At 46.7% G+C, this 20,395-nt stretch overlaps 1 protein-coding gene across 2 annotated transcripts in view; it reads right to left on the reverse strand.

Moving 5' to 3' along the window:
- The window catches only part of col5a3a (collagen, type V, alpha 3a), an 80,508-nt gene that overhangs the window by 2,489 nt on the left and 57,624 nt on the right, over positions 1-20,395 (reverse strand). For both annotated transcript variants that reach the window (XM_036941104.1, XM_036941103.1), the window contains 18 exons: positions 19,134-19,187; positions 18,939-19,046; positions 18,725-18,778; positions 16,942-16,995; positions 14,807-14,914; positions 14,555-14,662; positions 14,329-14,382; positions 14,180-14,233; positions 13,835-13,888; positions 7,029-7,082; positions 6,750-6,857; positions 6,428-6,481; positions 6,037-6,252; positions 5,889-5,924; positions 5,384-5,437; positions 4,642-4,960; positions 3,822-3,934; positions 3,309-3,377 (listed from right to left, as the gene is read on the reverse strand). In XM_036941104.1, coding sequence (XP_036796999.1) covers positions 3,309-3,377; positions 3,822-3,934; positions 4,642-4,960; positions 5,384-5,437; positions 5,889-5,924; positions 6,037-6,252; positions 6,428-6,481; positions 6,750-6,857; positions 7,029-7,082; positions 13,835-13,888; positions 14,180-14,233; positions 14,329-14,382; positions 14,555-14,662; positions 14,807-14,914; positions 16,942-16,995; positions 18,725-18,778; positions 18,939-19,046; positions 19,134-19,187 — 1,671 coding nt within the window. The remainder of the gene's footprint in view (positions 1-3,308; positions 3,378-3,821; positions 3,935-4,641; positions 4,961-5,383; positions 5,438-5,888; positions 5,925-6,036; positions 6,253-6,427; positions 6,482-6,749; positions 6,858-7,028; positions 7,083-13,834; positions 13,889-14,179; positions 14,234-14,328; positions 14,383-14,554; positions 14,663-14,806; positions 14,915-16,941; positions 16,996-18,724; positions 18,779-18,938; positions 19,047-19,133; positions 19,188-20,395) is intronic.

Genomic DNA, 20,395 nt, shown 5'->3' on the forward strand with positions numbered 1-20,395 from the left:
GGACCAGAGACACACAACATATCAGAGTCATTGTACTGTAACTGGACCAGAGACACACAACATATCAGAGTCATTGTACTGGAACTGGACCAGAGACACACAACATATCAGAGTCATTGTACTGGAACTGGACCAGAGACACACAACATATCAGAGTCATTGCACTGGAACTGGACCAGAGACACACAGCATATCAGAGTCATTGCACTAGAACTGGACCAGAGACACACAGTACATCAGAGACATTATCAGAGTAATTGAATGAGAACTAGACCAGATATGAACCACATATTAATATAGACCACTTGAAGCAACCAGGCTCCCATCAGAGTCACTGCATGAGAACTGGACCAGGGGAAAGAAACAACTCTCAATGACCATGTCAGTCACATAATGAATGTCCAGAAACAAATAGCAGTGCCAATGCATTGGTAGTAGAGCATCTGGTAAAGCACTATATACAGTTGAAGTCGGAAGTTTAGATACACTAAGGTTGGAGTCATTATAATTCGTTTTTCACTATAATTTTGGCACTATAATTTTGGCAAGTCGGTTAGGACATCTACTTTGTGCATGACACAAGTAATTTTTCCAACAATTGTTTACAGACAGATTATTTCACTTAAAATCCACTTTATCACAATTCCAGTGGGCCAGAAGTTTACATACACTAAGTTGACTGTGCCTTTAAACAGCATGAACATTTCCAGAAAATTATGTCATGGCTTTAGAAGCTTCTGATAGGCTAATCAGAAGCTTCTAAAGCCATGACATAATTGAAGGTGTACCTGTGGATGTATTTCAATGACATAATTGGAGGTGTACCTGTGGATGTATTTCAAAGCCTACCTTCAAACCCAGTGCCGCTTTGCTTGACATCATGGGAAAATCAAAAGAAATCAGCCAAGACCTCAGAAAAAAATTGTAGACCTCCACAAGTCTGCTTCATCCTTGGGAGCAATTTCCCAATGCCTGAAGGTACTACGTTCATCTGTACAAACAATAGTGCGCAAGTACAAACACCATGGGACCACGCAGCCGTCATACCGCTCAGGAAGGAGACGCATTCTGTCTCCTAGAGATGAATGTACTTTGATGTGAAAAGTGCAAATCAATCCCAGAACAACAGCAAAGGACCTTGTGAAGATGCTGGAGGAAACAGGTGCAAAAGTATCTATTATCCACAGTAAAACAAGTCCTATATCTCGACATGACCAAACAGCCATAAAAAAGCTACGGTTTGCAACTGCACATGGGGACAAAGATTGTACTTTTTGAAAAAATGTCCTCTGGTCTGATGAAACAAAAATATAACTGTTTGGTCATAATTACCATCGTTATGTTTGGAGGAAAAAGGGGGAAGCTTGCAAGCCGAAGAACACCATGCGAACTGTGACGCATGGAGGTGGCAGTATCATGTTGTGGGGGTGCTTTGCTGCAGGAGAGACTGGTGCACTTCACAAATAGATGGCATCATGATGCAGGAAAATGTGGTGTATACATTGAAGCAACGTTAAAGCTTGGTCGCAAATGGGTCTTCCAAATGGACAATGACCCCAAGCATACTTCCAAAGTTGTGTCAAAATGGCTTAAGGACAACAAAGTCAAGGTATTGGAGTGGGCATCACAAAGCCCTGACCTCCATCCTATAGAACATTTGTGGGCAGAACTGAAAAAGTGTGAGCGAGCGAGGAGGCCTGTAAACCTGACTCAGTTACACCAGCTCTGTCAGGAGGAATGGACCAAAATTCACCCTATTTATTGTGGGAAGCTTGTGGAAGGCTAACCAAAATGTTTGACCCAAGTTAAACAATTTAAAGGCAATGCTACCAAATACTAATTGAGTGTATGTAAACTTCTGACCCACTGGGAATGTGATGAAAGAAATAAAAGCTTAAATAAATAATTCTCTCTACTATTATTGTGACATTTCACATTCTTAAAATAAAGTGGTGATCTTAACTGACCTAAGACAGAGATTTTTACAAGGATTACATGTCAGGAATTGTGAAAAACTTTTTAAATGTATTTGGCTAAGGTGTATGTAAACTTCTGACTTCAACCATACATCCAATCTATAATGGCTAGGGCCAGGAGTTTTTCCATTACCAAATAACCTGGGCAGGAAAACCAAGCTGACAGAGTTATTGCTGGCACAAAACCAAGCTGACAGAGTTATTGCTGGCACAAAACCAAGCTGACAGAGTTATTGCTGGCACAAAACTAAGCTGACAGAGTTAAATCTGGCACAAAACCAAGCTGACAGAGTTAAATCTGGCACAAAACCAAGCTGACAGAGTTAATGCTGGTTACAGAGCACTATATCCATCCTGGTGAACAGAGGAAGGAAGGCTAGGACCATTTGTATTACCATGAACCTTTTCTCTCTCTTAGAAATCTCAACCCGTATTTCATTAATAATGTAAGAGGAGAGGAGGGGACAAAGGTCACAGTAATTCAGCTAGAGTCAGAATAAGAGAGTCGGGGAGAAAAAGAGTGAGTGAGAGAGAGAGAGAGAGAGAGAGAGAGAGAGAGAGAGAGAGAGAGAGAGAGAGAGAGAGAGAAAAATACACAATGGCGTGGGTGTGAAAGAGTCAGTGAAAGGTATTGGACTGGGAGAGAAGTGATTTTCTTTCTGTGTTAAGAGATGTCTGGTCAGGTGCACATGAAAGACCAGTGCTCAAAGCTCTGAATGCTCTTCAATGAGATCCCACTGCTGTCAGAGGCTCTGAATGCTCTTCAATGAGATCCCACTGCTGCCAGAGGCTCTGAATGCTCTTCAATGAGAGCCCACTGCTGCCAGAGGCTCTGAATGCTCTTCAATGAGAGCCCACTGCTGCCAGAGGCTCTGAATGCTCTTCAATGAGAGCCCACTGCTGCCAGAGGCTCTGAATGCTCTTCAATGAGAGCCCACTGCTGCCAGAGGCTCTGAATGCTCTTCAATGAGATCCCACTGCTGCCAGAGGCTCTGAATGTTCTTCAATGAGATCCCACTGCTGCCAGAGGCTCTGAATGCTCTTCACTGAGAGCCCACTGCTGCCAGAGGCTCTGAATGCTCTTCAATGAGAGCCCACTGCTGCCAGAGGCTCTGAATGCTCTTCAATGAGAGCCCACTGCTGCCAGAGGCTCTGCGTGACTCACTCACTACTGCAGGCAGAAGACACAGGTATCATACATGCTCACACACATGCACATCTACTCGATTATACACATGATTATTTTTCAAACGCACTCCCTTTAAATGAATATAATCTACCTAGTGTTTGGAAACATTTAAATGAACGGCAGCAGTTGAAAGTGGTCAGTACCTGTTTGCCTTTCCTGTATTGGCTGAACCAGCTCCCTGGTTTCTCTTTGTTCCAGGCTGCTAGCTTCACCTGTTCACAGGAATAGAGAAGGAAACAAGGAGTCTCTGTAACACAGGCTTCTGAGGATGTGCAGATCTGGTATCTTAATTTGATCACTCTGTTGTTGCGGAGAATGTTCCTGCACAGCGGGAAATATCAATTGTAGTGTATTAAAGGTTTTAAAAGGCTTCTAAGGTTTGTGATTTCCACTTTAAAATTGATTTGACATTAAGAAAAATGTAACAGAAAATGTATCAACGCCTAAAAAATGTATTCAAATTATAATCCACATAATAATTCACATATCCTGTTGCTGCAGGATTATTTTCCTGCTGTGATAAATAGAGTAAAATCAAGATAGTGCATCTGTAAGTCACCAGTTGATCTGAGGCCAATGAATACGTACTGTACACTACTACAACAACGTTCTAGTTAGGTTGATGTGAGCAGACATCAAGGTAGTTTGAGACTCACAGTTTCAATCCTCTTGTCAGGGTAGAGACAGGTGTCTCCCTCAGCGGTGAAGTTACAGAAGACCTTGATGGAGTCCCTGTGACATCCCTGGTTGGGGTCGATCCAGTAGTCACCTGGGACAGGTACGGAGACAGAGACAGCGGTGTCATTTCAATACGGGACAGCAGATCAGGCAAGAGAAAAGGGAAGACATGAAATGGTAGAGTATGTCTGATGTAACAGGTAAATTATACTGGCTATTGGAGGATTTGGTGGCTTATTGACTCAATCAAACACAGTGCCTATAGACAGTCTACTCCTCCTTTGGGTTTCTTCACATTCATTTGTGTTACAAAGTGGGATTCTAATGGATTTATTGTCATTTTTTGTCAACGATCTACACAAAATACTCTGTAATGTCAAAGTGGAAGAACAATTATTGATATAGATTTTTTAAAGAATATTGAAAAAGAAAACACTAATATACCTTGATTAGATAAATATTCACCCCTCAGAATCAATACATGTTATAAACACATTTGGCAGTGATTACAGCTCTTAGTCTTACTGGGTAAGTCTCAGAAAAGCTTTGCACACCTGGATTGTGCAATATTTGCCCATTATTCTTTTCAAACTGCTTCAAGCTCTGTCAACTCTGTTGGGGGTCATGGCTAGAAAGACATTTTCAAGTGTTGCCATAGATTTTTAGATTTTTGGTCTTTTTGGTAAGCAAAAGTTCAAGGCGGTGTAGATTTTCTATAGGCACGTTCAATATGAGTGCCAATGCAGGGTGCTGAGGGGAGATCTGTGTGATACGAGGGTGATGAGGTGATATGCTGACCGTCTCTGTAGCCATGCTGGATCATCATGAGCTCCTTGCAGGTGCGGGCGGGGCTCTCAAAGGTCCCCAGGGGCTTCCTCATCAGCTCCACCTCTGTCTTCATGGAGGTGAGGGAGGCAAACACCTCCTCCATGCCCTCTGCCTCCTCCAGCATGGGCTGGTCTGCCTGCAGGTACACCTCCTGCTCCAATTCCATCTTCACCTCTGCCTCCTCGTAGGGAGCTGAGCCTCCTTGCACCATCCTAGAGTGCCTCTTCCTCTTCCTCCGGCCCTCGTGGTCTCTGATAGGCAGCAGCTGGACCATGGTGGCAGGCGGACCCTGGAGGGAAGGAACACAAGTGGAAGATAGAAGACAAGAAACAACAGTGACTGGGAAAAAAAAAAGAGAACGATGGGGGGAAGGAGAGGCGTGGAGGTGTGTGTGGTTGAACAACAACAGGCGATGAGACGGAACAGAGGGGACGGAGAGAAACAGAAAGAGAAAGGTGGGGTGGATGAGAAGTGTGGAGGTGGGGAGGTGTGTGTGGTTGAACAACAACAGGCGATGAGACGGAACAGAGGGGACGGAGAGAAACAGAAAGAGAAAGGTGGGGTGGATGAGAAGTGTGGAGGTGGGGAGGTGTGTGTGGTTGAACAACAACAGGCGATGAGACGGAACAGAGGGGACGGAGAGAAACAGAAAGAGAAAGGTGGGGTGGATGAGAAGTGTGGAGGTGGGGAGGTGGGTGTGTGGAGGACTTACAGGGGGTCCGGGGGATCCGGCGGGGCCAGTGTCTCCTTGAAGTCCGATGGCGCCCTGAAGAAAAGAGTGGAACAAAATCCTGCATCAATCCTCCGGTCACCTGGAGCGATTCTCACACTAGTTTGCCAAATCCCTCTTTGATCCTGGCAGATATGGTTCTAGGGTTTATAGGATTATCCAGCTCTGTACATCAGCAGTCTGTGGCCAAAGCCCCTGCTCTCTACATGACACACTATGGTACTTTTCACAACATCACACCACACCACTATATCCTATTAAAATACACTGTACCCACAGGAACAACACATCACTGTATGGGCTCACTTTTAAGGCCAAAATACATTTAAAAAGCACAATGTAGAAAATTAGGCTGAGCGTTGGTTCATTTGGCAAGGCGAGATAGCGGCTTGTCTGGCAGCATACGCTCCTGCAAGCTGCTAGCTATAGGCTGGTGTGTAAGGAGAGGAATGACAATGTGGAGCTACAGTAAGATGACTGGACTCACCAGGTCTCCTTTGGATCCTCTCTCACCAACTGCACCCTAACAGGGGAGGAGAGGTCATTTTGAAATAGGAAAAGTCATATCAGAGTAAAGCAAAGCCAACTATGAAGAGTTGAGTGGGGTGGGGGCAGGGAGGAGGGGGTGCACTTACAGAAAGTCCAGGGGGTCCTGGGGGGCCGGTGGGGCCAGGGAGGCCACCCTTACCCCCGTCTCCTTTGGTTCCTTGTGTGCCCTGATTTCCGGGCAGGCCTCTGTCTCCCTTCTCTCCCAGCTCTCCTGGAGGTCCGATCAGACCAATCAGACCACCGTGACCTTTATCTCCCTTCCTGCCCAGGTCTCCTTTCAAACCTGGCAGTCCTGGGGGTCCCTGGGAACAACACAGGATCACATTTACTACATGGTTACACATGGGTGAAAAAATATAATTGACATATCACTGGAATTGACCCTATCAAGGCTACCTACCATATGTTATGTGGAAGAGAGGCAATAACAGTACAGTAGGTTGACATATGAACATGTTATATGCATGGGGATCTTACCATGGGTCCAGGGGGTCCCGTCTGGCCTGGGGGACCGTTTAACCCTTGCTCACCCTGCAAATGAAAACACAAATAGGGGTTAATCAATTAGTGAAGGGCTCCAGCATTGACTGGGGTTGCTCAAGGTCATATGACAACATGTCCCCAAGCCTTGTTGCTGGTTGTACTGAAATGCACCATGCATGTTGATAGTAAACCAATGACAGATTATACTAAACTAATTAGGGAGACATGATGAGAGGAGCAGCAGAGCCACAGGCTACAGTAGAGGGAGATGTCTGTTTGAGTTAGAGTAAAGAGAGGAGAGGAGAGGGGGACTCACCCCAGGGCCTGGGATCCCTCGGAGGCCCTCCGGGCCAGGCATCCCTGAATGTCCCTGGGGCCCCACTGGCCCTTTCTTCCCCACCAGACCCTCAACCCCATTGGTCCCCTAAAGGAAGGAGAGAGAGGAACATAATGACATGGTGGTGAGGAAAACAAAATGGAGTAAAACTGATATGTGTGGTGTACAATGTAGTGGCATTTTTTTGGGGGGGGGGATATATTTTCTTCATATTTCATGAATGAGTTGAGTGTTGTTGAGTGTTCCACACATCCTTACCTTTGCTCCCTTCATTCCTTGTTTCCCTTCTTTTCCAGCAGCTCCCAAGTGGCCCTGGTGTGAGAGAGAGAGAGAGAGAGAGAGAGAGAGAGAGAGAGAGAGAGAGAGAGAGAGAGAGAGAGAGAGATATTTCCCTCAGATTACACAGATCCACAAAGAATTCGAAAACAAATCCAAATTTGAAAAACTCCCATATCTACTGGGTGAAATTCCACAGTGTGCCATCACAGCAGCACGATTTGTGACCTGTTGCCACGAGAAAAGGGCAACCAGTGAAGAACACACACCATTGTAAATGAAACCCATATTTATGCTTATTTATTTTATCTTGTGTCCTTTAACCATTTGTACATTGTTAAAACACTGTATATATATATATAATATGACATTTGTAATGTCTTTACTGTTTTGAAACCTCTGTATGTGTAATGTTTACTGTTAATTTTTGTTGTTTTTCACTTTATATTTTCACTTTGTATGTTGTCTACCTCACTTGCTTTGGCAATGTTAACACATGTTTCCCATGCCAATAAAGCCCTTGAATTGAAAAAAAATTGAGAGAGAGGTGGGGGAACATGAGGACAGAGTTTCAGCTGCTGGGGGGGGACAATACCCGAGTGCTTAAAAGCCTTACACTGCTTTTGTTCTTCTAAAACAGATAGAGGTCATCTCTCTCTCTCTCTCTCTCTCTCTCTCTCTCTCTCTCTCTCTCTCTCTCTCTCTCTCTCTCTCTCTCTCTCTCTCTCTCTCTCTCTCTCTCTCTCTCTCTCTCTCTCTCTCTCTCTCTCTCTCTCTCTCTCTCTCTCTCTCTCTCTCTTTCGGTGCATGCTGGGAGTTTTTTGGAGTTTGAGTGTTTGGTGTGGAAAGCTCTATCCTAACTAACTTTCTTGATTCTTTTATTTACATGTTATTTTCTATGGTGGAGGGTTAATTAAATATTTGTTTTAGCGGTATCCAAAGTTTTTTTTTCAAAGTTAGGGTGGAAGAGGACAGAGTAACTTTCCTGGGGGTTGGAAGGTGTAGTGTGCGCAATGGCTTCTCAGCCTAGCGCGGAGGAGACGCTGTCGATACAGCATGGATTCAGGTGTGTTCCTGAGAACGGAGTTAAGGTGGAGGAGGTTCTGCTCGCGGTCGGTGAACAGGTAGGAGCTGAGTTTATACATTCTGCTTCTAGAATGAACAAAGCTGTGGTTGTGTTCATGAAAAGGGCTAATTTGGTCGGTAGGCTAATTGCTAGCGGAATATTTGTAAGGGATGTGTTGGTGTCAATTTCACCTCTCTCTACCCCTTCAACAAGAGTTGTAGTGGCAAATTTGCCTCCGTTTATTACGGATGATCAAATTAGGAAAGAGCTGAGTCGTTTTGGTAAGTTTGCTAGCGGTTTCCGTGTACTGTCAGCAGGTTTTCAGGCAGATGCCGTTAAGCACGTTGTTTCGTTCAGGAGGCAAGTGTTTATGTTTCTGAACAATAATGAGCAACAGCTAAATGTGCATTTTAAAGTGAGGCATGGGGAGGGGCTCTATGCCGGTTTTGCCAGCACAGATAGTCTACGGTGTTTTGAATGTGGGGATTTGGGGCACAAGAGTTTTGCGTGCCCACATAAAGGCCATAGACAAGGTGAGGGTACAACGGCAGGTGGGGGAAATCGAGGTCAAAATGCAGGGGGTAAGGAGATGCAGATAGCAGAGGCTGGGCCTAGTCAGTCTAGAGATGGTGGTGTAGATGAGGCTGGGCCTAGTCAGGCTAGAGATGGTAGGGTAGTGGAGGCTGGGTCTAGTCAGGCTAGAGATGGTGGAGAAGCAGAGGCTGGGTCTAGTCAGGCTAGAGATGGTAGGGTAGTGGAGGCTGGGTCTAGTCAGGCTAGAGATGGTGGAGAAGCAGAGGCTGGGTCTAGTCAGGCTAGAGATGGTGGGGTAGCTGAGGCTGGGCCTAGACATGCTATGGAGGGCGGTGCAGATGATGCTGGGCAGAGTCATGCTATGGAGGGTGGTGCAGATAATGCTGGGCCGAGTCATGCTATGGAGGGTGGTGTAGCTGAGGCTGGCCCTAGTCATGCTATGGAGGGTGGTGTAGCTGAGGCTGGCCCTAGTCATGCTATGGAGGGTGGTGCAGATGATACTGCGTCTAGTCAGGTAATTCTAGTGGATGAGGAGAGTATAGTGGGGAAGTGTAAGAGATTAGGGGGGGAGGAGGAGGGTGTCAAGAGGAAAAAGAAAAAGGGTGTGGACAAAGGCACCATGGAAATGTTGCCTGTTGCTGTGGGTGAGGCCCTAACCAGAGAGAAAGGGCAGGTGGTCAGGGTGGGAGATAGAGAAGAGGAGGAAAGTGAGTCTGAGGAAGAGGATGAGGAGTTATTTTTTTCAGACTCCTCTTCAATTGGCCCGGAGCTGCCAGCCAGTCAACCCGAGGGGTCTAAGTACACGTTGAGAGAACTGACAAGGTTCCTGAATGAGACTAAGGGGAAAAAAGTTAATCTTGAGGCTTTTTTTCCTGATCCTAGGAAGTTTGTAAGATCAGTACAACATGCTATGAGAAATGAGGGGCATGGTGTCCTCTCACCCAGGAAACGGTTTAGGTTGAGGAAGTGGGTCACAACAGTGCGTAAAGGTTTACCTTCAGACACTGTTTAGATGTTTAATTTCTTACTGACACTGGGGCTTTTTGAGCTTTGCTATTGGTCTATTTCTCTGCTGGCTTTTCTCCCACTTCTTATGGAGACTCTTCGGGTAGGCTCGCTCAATATAAATGGCGCCAGAGATGCGGGAAAGAGGAGTGTGTTGGGTGAATATGTAAAACAAAAAAAAGTACAGGTGTTGTTTCTGCAGGAGACGCATAGTGATGTGGTGAATGAAGTTGATTGGGGGCTCTGGTGGAAAGGGGCAAGTGTGTTGAGCCATGGGACAAATCTTAGTGCAGGGGTGGCAGTCCTTTTTGCACCTGGTCTGGCTGTAAAAATTTGCTCCTCAAAGGAGGTGTGTAAAGGTAGGTTGCTTGTTGTTAAAGCAGAAATTAACAACATGTGTTTTGTCTTTATAAATGTGTATGCGCCTAACACAGGGAGAGAAAGAGGGGTTCTATTTGGGAGTCTTAGACAGGAACTCTCACAAGTAGCGCCTGAGGAGACGCTGGTGATCGGAGGTGACTGGAACTGTACAATGGATTTTACAAAAGACAGAAATGGGGAAGAGCCTCATTCAGTGTCAGTGGGAGTGTTAAGGGATATCTTTAATCAGTTTGACCTAGTGGATGTTTGGAGAACTAAACATCCAAACACAAGACAGTATACGTGGGTGAAGGTTTTTGGGGCTAGGGTGAGTGCAGCTCGACTTGATCGCTTTTACATGTCCAGGAATCAGAGCAATAGGCTGCTGGGTGCTACCATTCTCCCAGTGGGGTTTTCGGATCACCACATAACCATGGCTCGGCTGTCTATTTCACCAGGGCCCCGGCAGGCATCTTATTGGAAGTTCAATGTAAAGCTCTTACAAGATGCCACTTTTTGCTCAGGTTTCCAGACTTTTTGGGAAAGATGGGGGCAGCGAAGAGAGGAGTATGAGTCTCTGAGTCAATGGTGGGATGTGGGGAAAGTGCAAATTCGGCTTTTCTGTCAACAGTATACTGCTCTCTCATCCTCAGAGGCTAGGAGAGTATTGGGGGAACTAGAGCGGTGTATTAGTGAGATGGAGGTAGAGATGGTGGGGCAAGGCAATGTAGGCCTCCAGGCTAACTTAGCCGAATTACGTAGGGACCTGGGCAGTTTTTTCCAGGTTAAAGCAAAGGGAGCACTTGTAAGAGCTAGGTTCTCCATGCTCAAGGAGATGGATGCTCCCAGCTCCTTCTTCTTTGGTTTGGAAAGACAGAGCAGTGAAGCCAAGGGTATGCATTGTCTACGGCTGTCTGATGGGCGGGTGACCTCTGTGGTGGGGGAGATGCGGGAGCGGACTGTGGAGTTTTATACTGAATTGTATAGGGCAGAAATGTGTGATCCTATGTGTGCTCAGGTCTTGTTCGCAGGACTCCCTAAGCTCTCTCGGGCACAGAGGGATGAAATGGACATTCCTCTGTTGTCACATGAACTGGCAGAGGCAGTAACCCAGATGTCCCCCGGTCGTGCACCTGGGGTCGATGGACTTCCAGTGGAATTTTACAAAAAATTCTGGGGAACAATTGGACAGGATTTATTTTGCGTGTTGCGTGAATGCGTCAGGGTAGGAAGTTTGCCGATGAGCTGCCGTCGGGCGGCTCTGACTCTCCTGCCCAAAAAAGGGGACTTGTGTGAACTTAAGAACTGGAGGCCTGTGGCATTACTCTGTGCGGACTACAAGATTTTTGCCAAGGTCCTCTCTAACAGACTGAAGTCCCATCTGGACTCTATAATACACAAGGACCAGACATATTGTGTACCGGGACGCTCAATCACGGACAACTTGTTCTTGATTAGGGACATGTTGGATTTGTCGAGAGGTTCTAATGTGAACTTTGGACTGGTCTCTTTAGATCAAGAGAAGGCTTTTGATAGAGTGGATCATGAGTATCTGTTTAATGTGATGTCTGTGTTTGGGTTTGGGAAGAGTTTTGTGACCTGTGTGAAGCTGTTGTATGCTGGGGCGTCATGTATGGTTAAGGTGGGAGGGGGGCTCAGTAGGCCAGTCTGGGTGAGACGGGGTATTAGACAAGGATGCCCTCTATCTGGGCAGCTGTACACACTAGCCATTGAGCCTTTTTTAGGACTGCTACGCAGGAGACTGCGGGGAGTGTGCTGGATAGGCATGGATGTGGTGACAGGAATAGCAGTCTCAGCATATGCAGATGATGTTTCTGTGATGGTCAGGGATGGGCAAGATATGCAGGAACTAGAGACCAGTCTGAAGGTGTACGAGGGAGCTTCATCAGCTAAGGTAAACTGGGGCAAGAGCAAAGCTCTGTTATGTGGGGCATGGGGGGATAGGGCTCCTCCTCTGCTTCCAGGGGGTTTGCAGTGGGGTTGTGAAGGGCTTAAAGTGTTGGGGGTGTACCTGGGCTCGGAGAGGTGGGTCAGCAAGAACTGGGAGGGGCTGTCACAGGCAGTGGTGTCAAGACTGGCCAGGTGGAGGTGGCTCCTGTCCCAAGTGTCATATAGAGGGAGGGTGCTGATAATCAACAACCTGGTGGCATCTTCCTTGTGGCATAAACTGGCTGTCCTCAACCCCCCCGCCGGTCTGCTTGCAGACCTGCAACGCAAGCTGGTGGACTTCTTTTGGTCGGGACATCACTGGCTGAAGGCAGCAGTTTTGTACATGACCGTCCACGAAGGAGGACAGGGCTTGGTGGAACTGGAGAGCAGGATGGCTGCTTTCCGACTAAAGGCGGTGCAGAGACTGCTGTACCACACTGATGTTGGCTGGAGGGAACCAGCATGCGCGCTGCTGAGGAGAGCTGGTGGATTAGGGTTGGACCGGCAGCTGTTCCTCATGAAGCTGGAGAGGCTGAGTACAGCAGGTCTCTCAGAGTTTTACTCTGCGGTGCTGAGGGCCTGGCAGCTGCTAAGGCCCACACGAGAAGGGGGCGTGGAGCCTGGGCAGTGGGTGTGGGAGGAGCCTATCTTCCACAACCCAGCCATCCCTTTGAGATCGGTTCAGTCGGCCACCCTGCAGAGGCAACTGATGGCAGGAGGTTTACAAAGGCTGGGTGACCTGAGACTGCTGGGAGAGGAGGGGTGGAAAACCCCGGAGGTCTTGGCGCAACAAACAGGAATAACGTCTCTTAGGCTGCTGGAAAGATTCCTGGAGGAGGTCCAGGAGGCACTGTCTGAGCCGGTAAGGGGGGTGTTTGAGAGGCCAAAGGGAGAGGGGCCACCAATGTTCCCGCCACTGCAGGTGACGGCAGAGACTGGAGACTGGCAAGGGGGTCTGGAGGACTTGTTAGATTTTAACACTCCGAGCCTGGGGGAGTTTGAGGGGGTGGGAGGTAAAGCCCTATACAACCTCTGCGTTAAGGTTAGGAGCATTAGAAGCCTAACAGGAGTGAAGGCACATCAGTGGCAGGGGGTATGTGGGGCGGAGAGTATGGTGGGTTTTAGATGGAGGGCGCTCTACAAACCCCCAGTACCAAAGAGGTCAGGGGACCTCCAGTGGAGGGTTCTACATGGAGCCCTGGCCACTAACAGCTGGTTGGCACGGGTTGATCCGGGAATTGGGCAGGGGTGTCCTTTCTGTCAAATGAAAGAAACTGTAATTCATGTGTTTTCTGTGTGCACCAGGTTAATGCCATTAATGTCTCTGTTGGAATGTCTGTGTGACAGGTTGGGGGTGGTTTTTGCTGTTGGGATGTTTATAATGGGATACAGGTATTCGAGTAAGGAGAAAGAAAAATGTGTTTTGTTGAATTTTCTGTTTGCTCAGGCAAAGTTAGCTATTTGGCTAACAAGGAGGAACAGGGTTAAAGGTGGGGGGATAACAGACCCTTTACTACTGTTTAATGGGATGGTCTCTGCGCGCCTTAGGGTTGAGTTTGAGTTCTATAAAATGATCAAATGTGTGGAGATGTTTGAGGAGATATGGTGTGTTGGGGGGGCTGTCTGTATTGCTGGGGAAGATGTTTTGGATATACGGTTGTAGGAGAGGGTTTTTGTGTATGGTGATTTGTATCATGTGGTAGAGGATATATTTTTATTTTTTATTTTAGGGGAGGGGGGGGGGTGAGTTTTTAATGAATTGAGAATGTTTCAATAAAGAAAGACCAAAAGTCAAAGTCTCTCTCTCTCTCTCTCTCTCTCTCTCTCTCTCTCTCTCTCTCTCTCTCTCTCTCTCTCACACACCTACACTCACCCTTCTCCCGGGGGGCCCGGAAGGGCCCGGTTCTCCAGAGGCTCCTGGGGGTCCCTGAGGACAGCAGAACAAAGGGTCAGAGTTGAAACACACAACAACCACACACAGTCTCAAAGACAACAACCACACACAGTCTAAAAGACACAGGGAAGAAAGAACAGCATATCCATGAAATAAACAAGCCTCTCTGTATGTGACAAAGTACAAAGGCAATACTATATCTTTGGTATGCACGCACTTTATGTATGTGATACTGTTGAATGAGCTCAGAGAACATACACCGTTACACATGTTTATGCTGTTCGTATGAATACCTGTGTGATGTAAATGCTGTACTGTACTTACGGCTTTCCCAGGATCACCGTTGTCTCCCTTTGCTCCCGGTCCACCATCAACTCCCTGTTCCAACCAGAAACACACATTTAGAGGAGGAACAGAATAATCAGTCATCTACTGCCTGTTGTATTACTTGGTTCTACAGGTGCTGTACTCACATTGATCCCTGCTTCTCCAGGGGGTCCAGAATCTCCTGGGAACCCAAGGGGCCCCTACAGAGGACCGGGAGTGGTCAGTTACCAATGACTGTTAGATACAGCAGCATCGCTTGAGATTAATCTAATGCATTGGTCTGCCAACCACTCAAGAACCAGTTGGTAGAGGATGAGTGGCCTAAATGACGAGTGACTAGCAGATGAGTGGCCTACATAGAGATCTACTCACAGGGTTTCCTTTGGGTCCGTCCTCCCCTGGCGTGCCTCTGACTCCTGCAGGTCCTGCTGCTCCGGAGGGGCCAGAGTCACCCTTCTCCCCCAGCTCCCCTTTACCACCCTGGGGACACCATACAATCATACAGTTAGTGGTTGAGACAGAGAGAGAGAGAGGGAGAGAGGGAGAGGGAGAGAGAGAGAGAGAGAGAGAGAGGGAGGGAGAGGGAGAGGCAGTGAAGAAGAGGATGAGAGAAAGATGACTTACAGCGGCACCAGTGTCTCCAACTGGTCCCGGGTCCCCAGCCTCTCCATCCTCCCCCTTCTCTCCAACGATCCCAGGCTGGCCCACTCCACCAGGCTGGCCAGCAGTGCCCTGTTACAACACAACAGAACCACTCGAACCAACACAATGACAGGAGGACTGAAATAATAAATATTTCATCTACAGGTTTCTTGTGTTGAGGTTGTTTTGTTTGTCTGTTGTTCTCTGTCAGGGTGCTGAGACAACAGCTGCACCATCATCACTAGGAGAAAATATTGACTGTTGTCTGTGTGTGTGAGTTTCCTCTGTTGATGCGATCTGAGTAACAGAGTGTGGAGTCAGTCTCTCTGCGTCGGTGTGTGTCAATGTGGAAGTGTGTGCTGGCTGTCTCGAGAGAAAAACAGTGAAAGCATCTCTCTCTTTGGTAGAGTGCACAAATTGGAGCGTGTGAGTGAGTGGAGGACTATCCTGCCTGCAGTGCAAGCCAGCTCTTCTATTTCCCACAAAGACTCAAAGCTTCTCTTTATCCATTTCTCTCTCACAACATCACCTGCATCAATCCATTTATGGATCGCTCCATCTCTACACCCTTCTATTTCCATGGCACCATATGAATCAGACCTGGGTTCAAATGGTATTCAACATCTTTCAAATAGTGCCTGATTGAGCTTGGATAGGAAACTAGCACCAATGGGATAGTCCCAAAAGTACAAACCCCGCCCATCTAGCACTCCAGACAAATGCTCAAATAAAGTATGTGGTCTATCAAATGAAAGTTGTACCCAGGTCTGATGTGACGATCTGAATCCGTACCACTGAATCCATACAAGCATTTCACTACAACCACAATAACATCTGCTAAATATGTCTGTGACCAATACAATTTGATTTGATTTGATTTTTGACTATGTGTGTGTGTGTGTGTGTGTGTGTGTGTGTGTGTGTGTGTGTGTGTGTGTGTGGGTGTGTGGAGTGACTTCTTTCCGTCCCTCTCTCGTGAATAATTGATTGGTGTGAGATGTTGAGAGGTTGGCCATTAGTAGAGGTAAATATAACTTCCTCCCAGGGATGATTGTCTAATACTCCTTAATGATTTATAGAGGTAAATATAACTTCCTCCCAGGGATGATTGTCTAATACTCCTTCATGATTTATAGAGGTAAATATAACTTCCTCCCAGGGATGATTGTCTAATACTCCTTCATGATTTATAGAGGTAAATATAACTTCCTCCCAGGGATGATTGTCTAATACTCCTTAATGATTTATAGAGGTAAATATAACTTCCTCCCAGGGATGATTGTCTAATACTCCTTCATGATTTATAGAGGTAAATATAACTTCCTCCCAGGGATGATTGTCTAATACTCCTTCATGATTTATAGAGGTAAATATAACTTCCTCCCAGGGATGATTGTCTAATACTCCTTCATGATTTATAGAGGTAAATATAACTTCCTCCCAGGGATGATTGTCTAATACTCCTTCATGATTTATAGAGGTAAATATAACTTCCTCCCAGGGATGATTGTCTAATACTCCTTAATGATTTATAGAGGTAAATATAACTTCCTCTCAGGGATGATTGTCTAATAGGCCTTAATGATTTATAGAGGCAAATATAACTTCGTCTCAGGGATGATTGTCTAATACTCCTTGATGATTTATAGAGGCAAATATAACTTCCTCCCAGGGATGATTGTCTAATACTCCTTAATGATTTATAGAGGTAAATATAACTTCCTCCCAGGGATGATTGTCTAATACTCCTTAATGATTTATAGAGGTAAATATAACTTCCTCCCAGGGATGATTGTCTAATACTCCTTAATGATTTATAGAGCGGTAAATATAACTCCCACTGAGGGATTACATTCTAATACCACTTAATAATTCACAGCTCCAAACCGGCAGAGGGTCTGGGAGAGGGAGAGGGGCAGAGGGTAGAGGAGTGTGTGTGCCGTGTGTGAAGTAACAACCCTATTGGTGGGTGTGTTCTGATAGTCGGTAGTGTAGATTTGAGTAGGAGTGAGAGCTGCGCAAAATAGTATGCCGTCTTGCAACATAAACCAATCCAAATACTGCAGCAAACCCAGTGCATAGAAATGTGGTCAGATAAGGCCAGAAATATACTGTACCTCTCCACCAATGGACCCCTGGGGGCCTCTGGGGCCATGTTGTCCTGGAGGGCCCTGAGGAGAAAATAAATCATTAGCCATTGGCTTGAGACAGCACATACATGCATAAGCACACGCAGACACAAACACACACACACCTCTATCCCAAAGGAAGTAGACTGTGTGACCCACCAGGCAGCTCCTCCCTGGGTACAGTGACTGTGCATGCTAGTCATTCAGGGAGGGCCTGGTGGCTGAGGGCCTGGTGGCTGAGTGCCTGGTGGCTGAGGGCCTGGTGCAACATATCCCCAGAACAGAACCAGCCTCTATGATCATTACCTCACTGACATGATGAAGACACCACGAGACAAGCCATTACCCTCAATGACACACAGAAAGGTTCTCTCTCTTTCCCTTTCTCCCTCCCTCTCACTCTCTCCCTAACTCTCTGTCTCTATCTCCCTCTCTCTCTTCTGGTCTTTCACCCCCTCTCTCTGTACAGTATCTCCCTCTCTTTCTCTCCCTTCATCTCTCTCTCCCTTCATCTCTCTCGCCCTTCATCTCTCTATCCCCTCCTTCTGTCTCTCTCTCTCTCTCGCTCTCTCTCTCTCTCTCTCTCTCTCTCTCTCTCTCTCTCTCTAAGAGGAGCCTCTAGTTCTCTCCAAGAACACATGATCAGGCTACAGGGGAAATGAGAGCACTCACTGACACTCAGTGTGATGGGATTCCCCCCCTCTGTGCACCTCTACATGGACAACAAGCTATCCATCTTAACTGCACTGACTGCTCCCTTCCAGTCCAGAGTTAATGGTTAGCTGTGCTTCAAAACACTGAAATCCCAATACAGTGAGAGTCTGTACACACAGCACTAAGACAGACAGACATACTCCAGACACTACTACATCCACTACAGTAAGCACATATCCTATAATCCTGCTACTGGGGAGCTACGCGGGCATTAGAAGCTGCAATCCTGTGAACCACAGCATTCACATGGATGAGGCTTTCCCAGTGAGATCTCTTTCCTCCTTGCCATCTCTCTCTCTCACATCCCTCTCTCTCTATCCCCCCACATATTTTGTTCCCTCTCATCCTCTCCTTCTCTCCCTTTTTGTTCCCTCTTTTGTTTTTTTTGTTCCGTTTTTGACGCTTCCTTCCCCTCTCCCTAATCAGGCTGAGTGTGCTGTGGCGCTGGCTGTGTGTGTAGAATCTTGTTTAGCATGTGTTCACGGTCTGTGGCGTTCTGAAATGACTGTCACAATAGAAGGAAGATGCTCATTAGACAGGCCCGGCTCAGGCTAATCTGATTAGCAGCTGTCACGCTGCCGTCTTCCTCCTCAAACCACCTCTCTCTCTCTCTCTCTCTCTTTCGCTCTCTCTCTCTCTCTCTTTCACTCTCTCTCTCTCTCTCTCTCTCTCTCTCTCTCTCTCTCTCTCTCTCTCCATCCCTATCCCTCGCTTTCTTTCTCCCTCCTTCACTCCACTGACTCTTCGACTTTTCTCCCTATCAATCTCTCTCTCTCTTCAGAGGGACTCCTTGTTACATTTAGACACAAAGCCCTAGTCCTCTCTGGGTGTGTAGCTGGACGTGTCATGGCTGTTACGCTCCAGTCCCTCTACATGGAGCCAGACTCTAGACACTGCCTCCAAGCAGGGTTGTACTTTAGTTAGGCTTTATACCACAATGAAGATGAGAGACATACTTAAGGAATGATCTTTGGTGGGAGAGTCCAATGAGGCTGCCAGGTCAACAATAGGATATAGGGAAATTATGTAATCGTCCAATGGTATGTACAGTACTCACCATCGTGCCCACGTGTCCACTGTCTCCCTTCTCTCCTGGGAGTCCTGGCATGCCCTGTAAAGACAGAGAATGGTTAGAGGCGCAGTAGTAGGGATACTGCAATGCTATCAGCTATGTGCTGTTGATGAGAGATGGTACAGTCCACCTGTCAGCTATATGCTGGAGTAGAGAGATGGATGGTACAGACCAACAGAGGGGTGTCTCATCTCCTCACCTGTAGTCCAGTGGGTCCTGTGGCCCCCTTGTGGCCTCTCGCTCCCTCGTCTCCCTTCGGCCCGTACATCCCCTGCTGGCCCCTCAGCCCCGGCTCCCCGTCCACACCCTGAAACACACACAGAGGTCAGTGCTGTACACACATACAGTACACACAAACACACACAATAAAGACAGATACGTTGAATAGACGTACCGGTAACCCCGGATGGCCGACAGGTCCCTGGATTCCAATAGGTCCTGAAGGGCCCTGGAGAAAAGACCGAGAAACAGAGATGCTGTTGAAAGTATACTGCATATCAATCATACACTGCAGGAAAACACTGCTGTGTCGGGAGCTCAAAAAACACAAATACTGTGAAATTGCAGCTGTTGATGGTAGCTGTTTGTGATTGCTTGGCTTCTGAAAGTGTTAGACAGTATTTTGAATAGTTTGATAGAGCTGCCAGGGCTAGGATAAGATAAAGTACATGAAGATGCACAGTGCATGCTAACTAGACCATGAAGAAAGGCTTATAATGCCTAAAGCTGAGTATAACAGCTCACATACAGTAATATACTGTACAGTTAATTATAACTGCACATAATTATCTCAACGCTCAATTATAAACCCGTTCTCATTTATTGAGTCATTCATTTGAATTATCCTAGTGATAGCAGCTGGTGACGGGAAGGATACTGGCCGGTGCTTAATACTGTGATTGGTGATGTCATATCCTGTCAGGTGTGTAATACTGTGACCGGTGATGTCATATCCTGTCAGGTGTGTAATAAGTTGACTGGTGATGTCATATCCTGTCAGGTGTGTAATACTGTGACCGGTAATGTCATATCCTGTCAGGTGTGTATGCCGCATTCAAAACAACTGTGAACTGGGAACTGGGAAACCTCTGATTTCAGTGCATTCAAGACAACCGGGAACTCTGGGAAAAACTAGCTCTGGCCGGGAGAAATCATTTTGAACGTCCATGTCGGATTTCCAAGTTGGAAACTTTCCGACCTGAAGATTACTGACATCACGATTTGACTTCGTTATTTTTCTAGTGATGTCATATCCTGTCAGGTGTGTAGAACTGTGGCTGGTGATGTCATATCCTGCCAGGTATGTAGTACCAGAGCGGAAGAGGCGAAGTGCCCAAAATCCATCCGCATGAGTTAAGCCCTTTTTGTATGGGAGTGTCGAATTATGTGAGGCTTATTTGATCGAATAGAAGTTTCGTAATGTTTAGGCTGTTACAAATGTACTGATATAAGTGGATGCATTTGGCATTGCGGCAAATTTGAGAAAAGCAACTTAGTTGTGGCTGTTGTTCACACTCGTATCTACCCTCTCATTGGCTAGAATGGTCCCACCTGATCTCGTCTTCCTTCAATCATTGAGGACGTATTGTTAGAGTGGTCACCTGGCTATATTGTTAAGATTGGTTAGTACTGTGGCTGGTGATGTCATATCTTGTC

Source organism: Oncorhynchus mykiss, chromosome 13, assembly GCF_013265735.2.
Source record: "Oncorhynchus mykiss isolate Arlee chromosome 13, USDA_OmykA_1.1, whole genome shotgun sequence".
Classification (NCBI taxonomy): domain Eukaryota; kingdom Metazoa; phylum Chordata; class Actinopteri; order Salmoniformes; family Salmonidae; genus Oncorhynchus; species Oncorhynchus mykiss.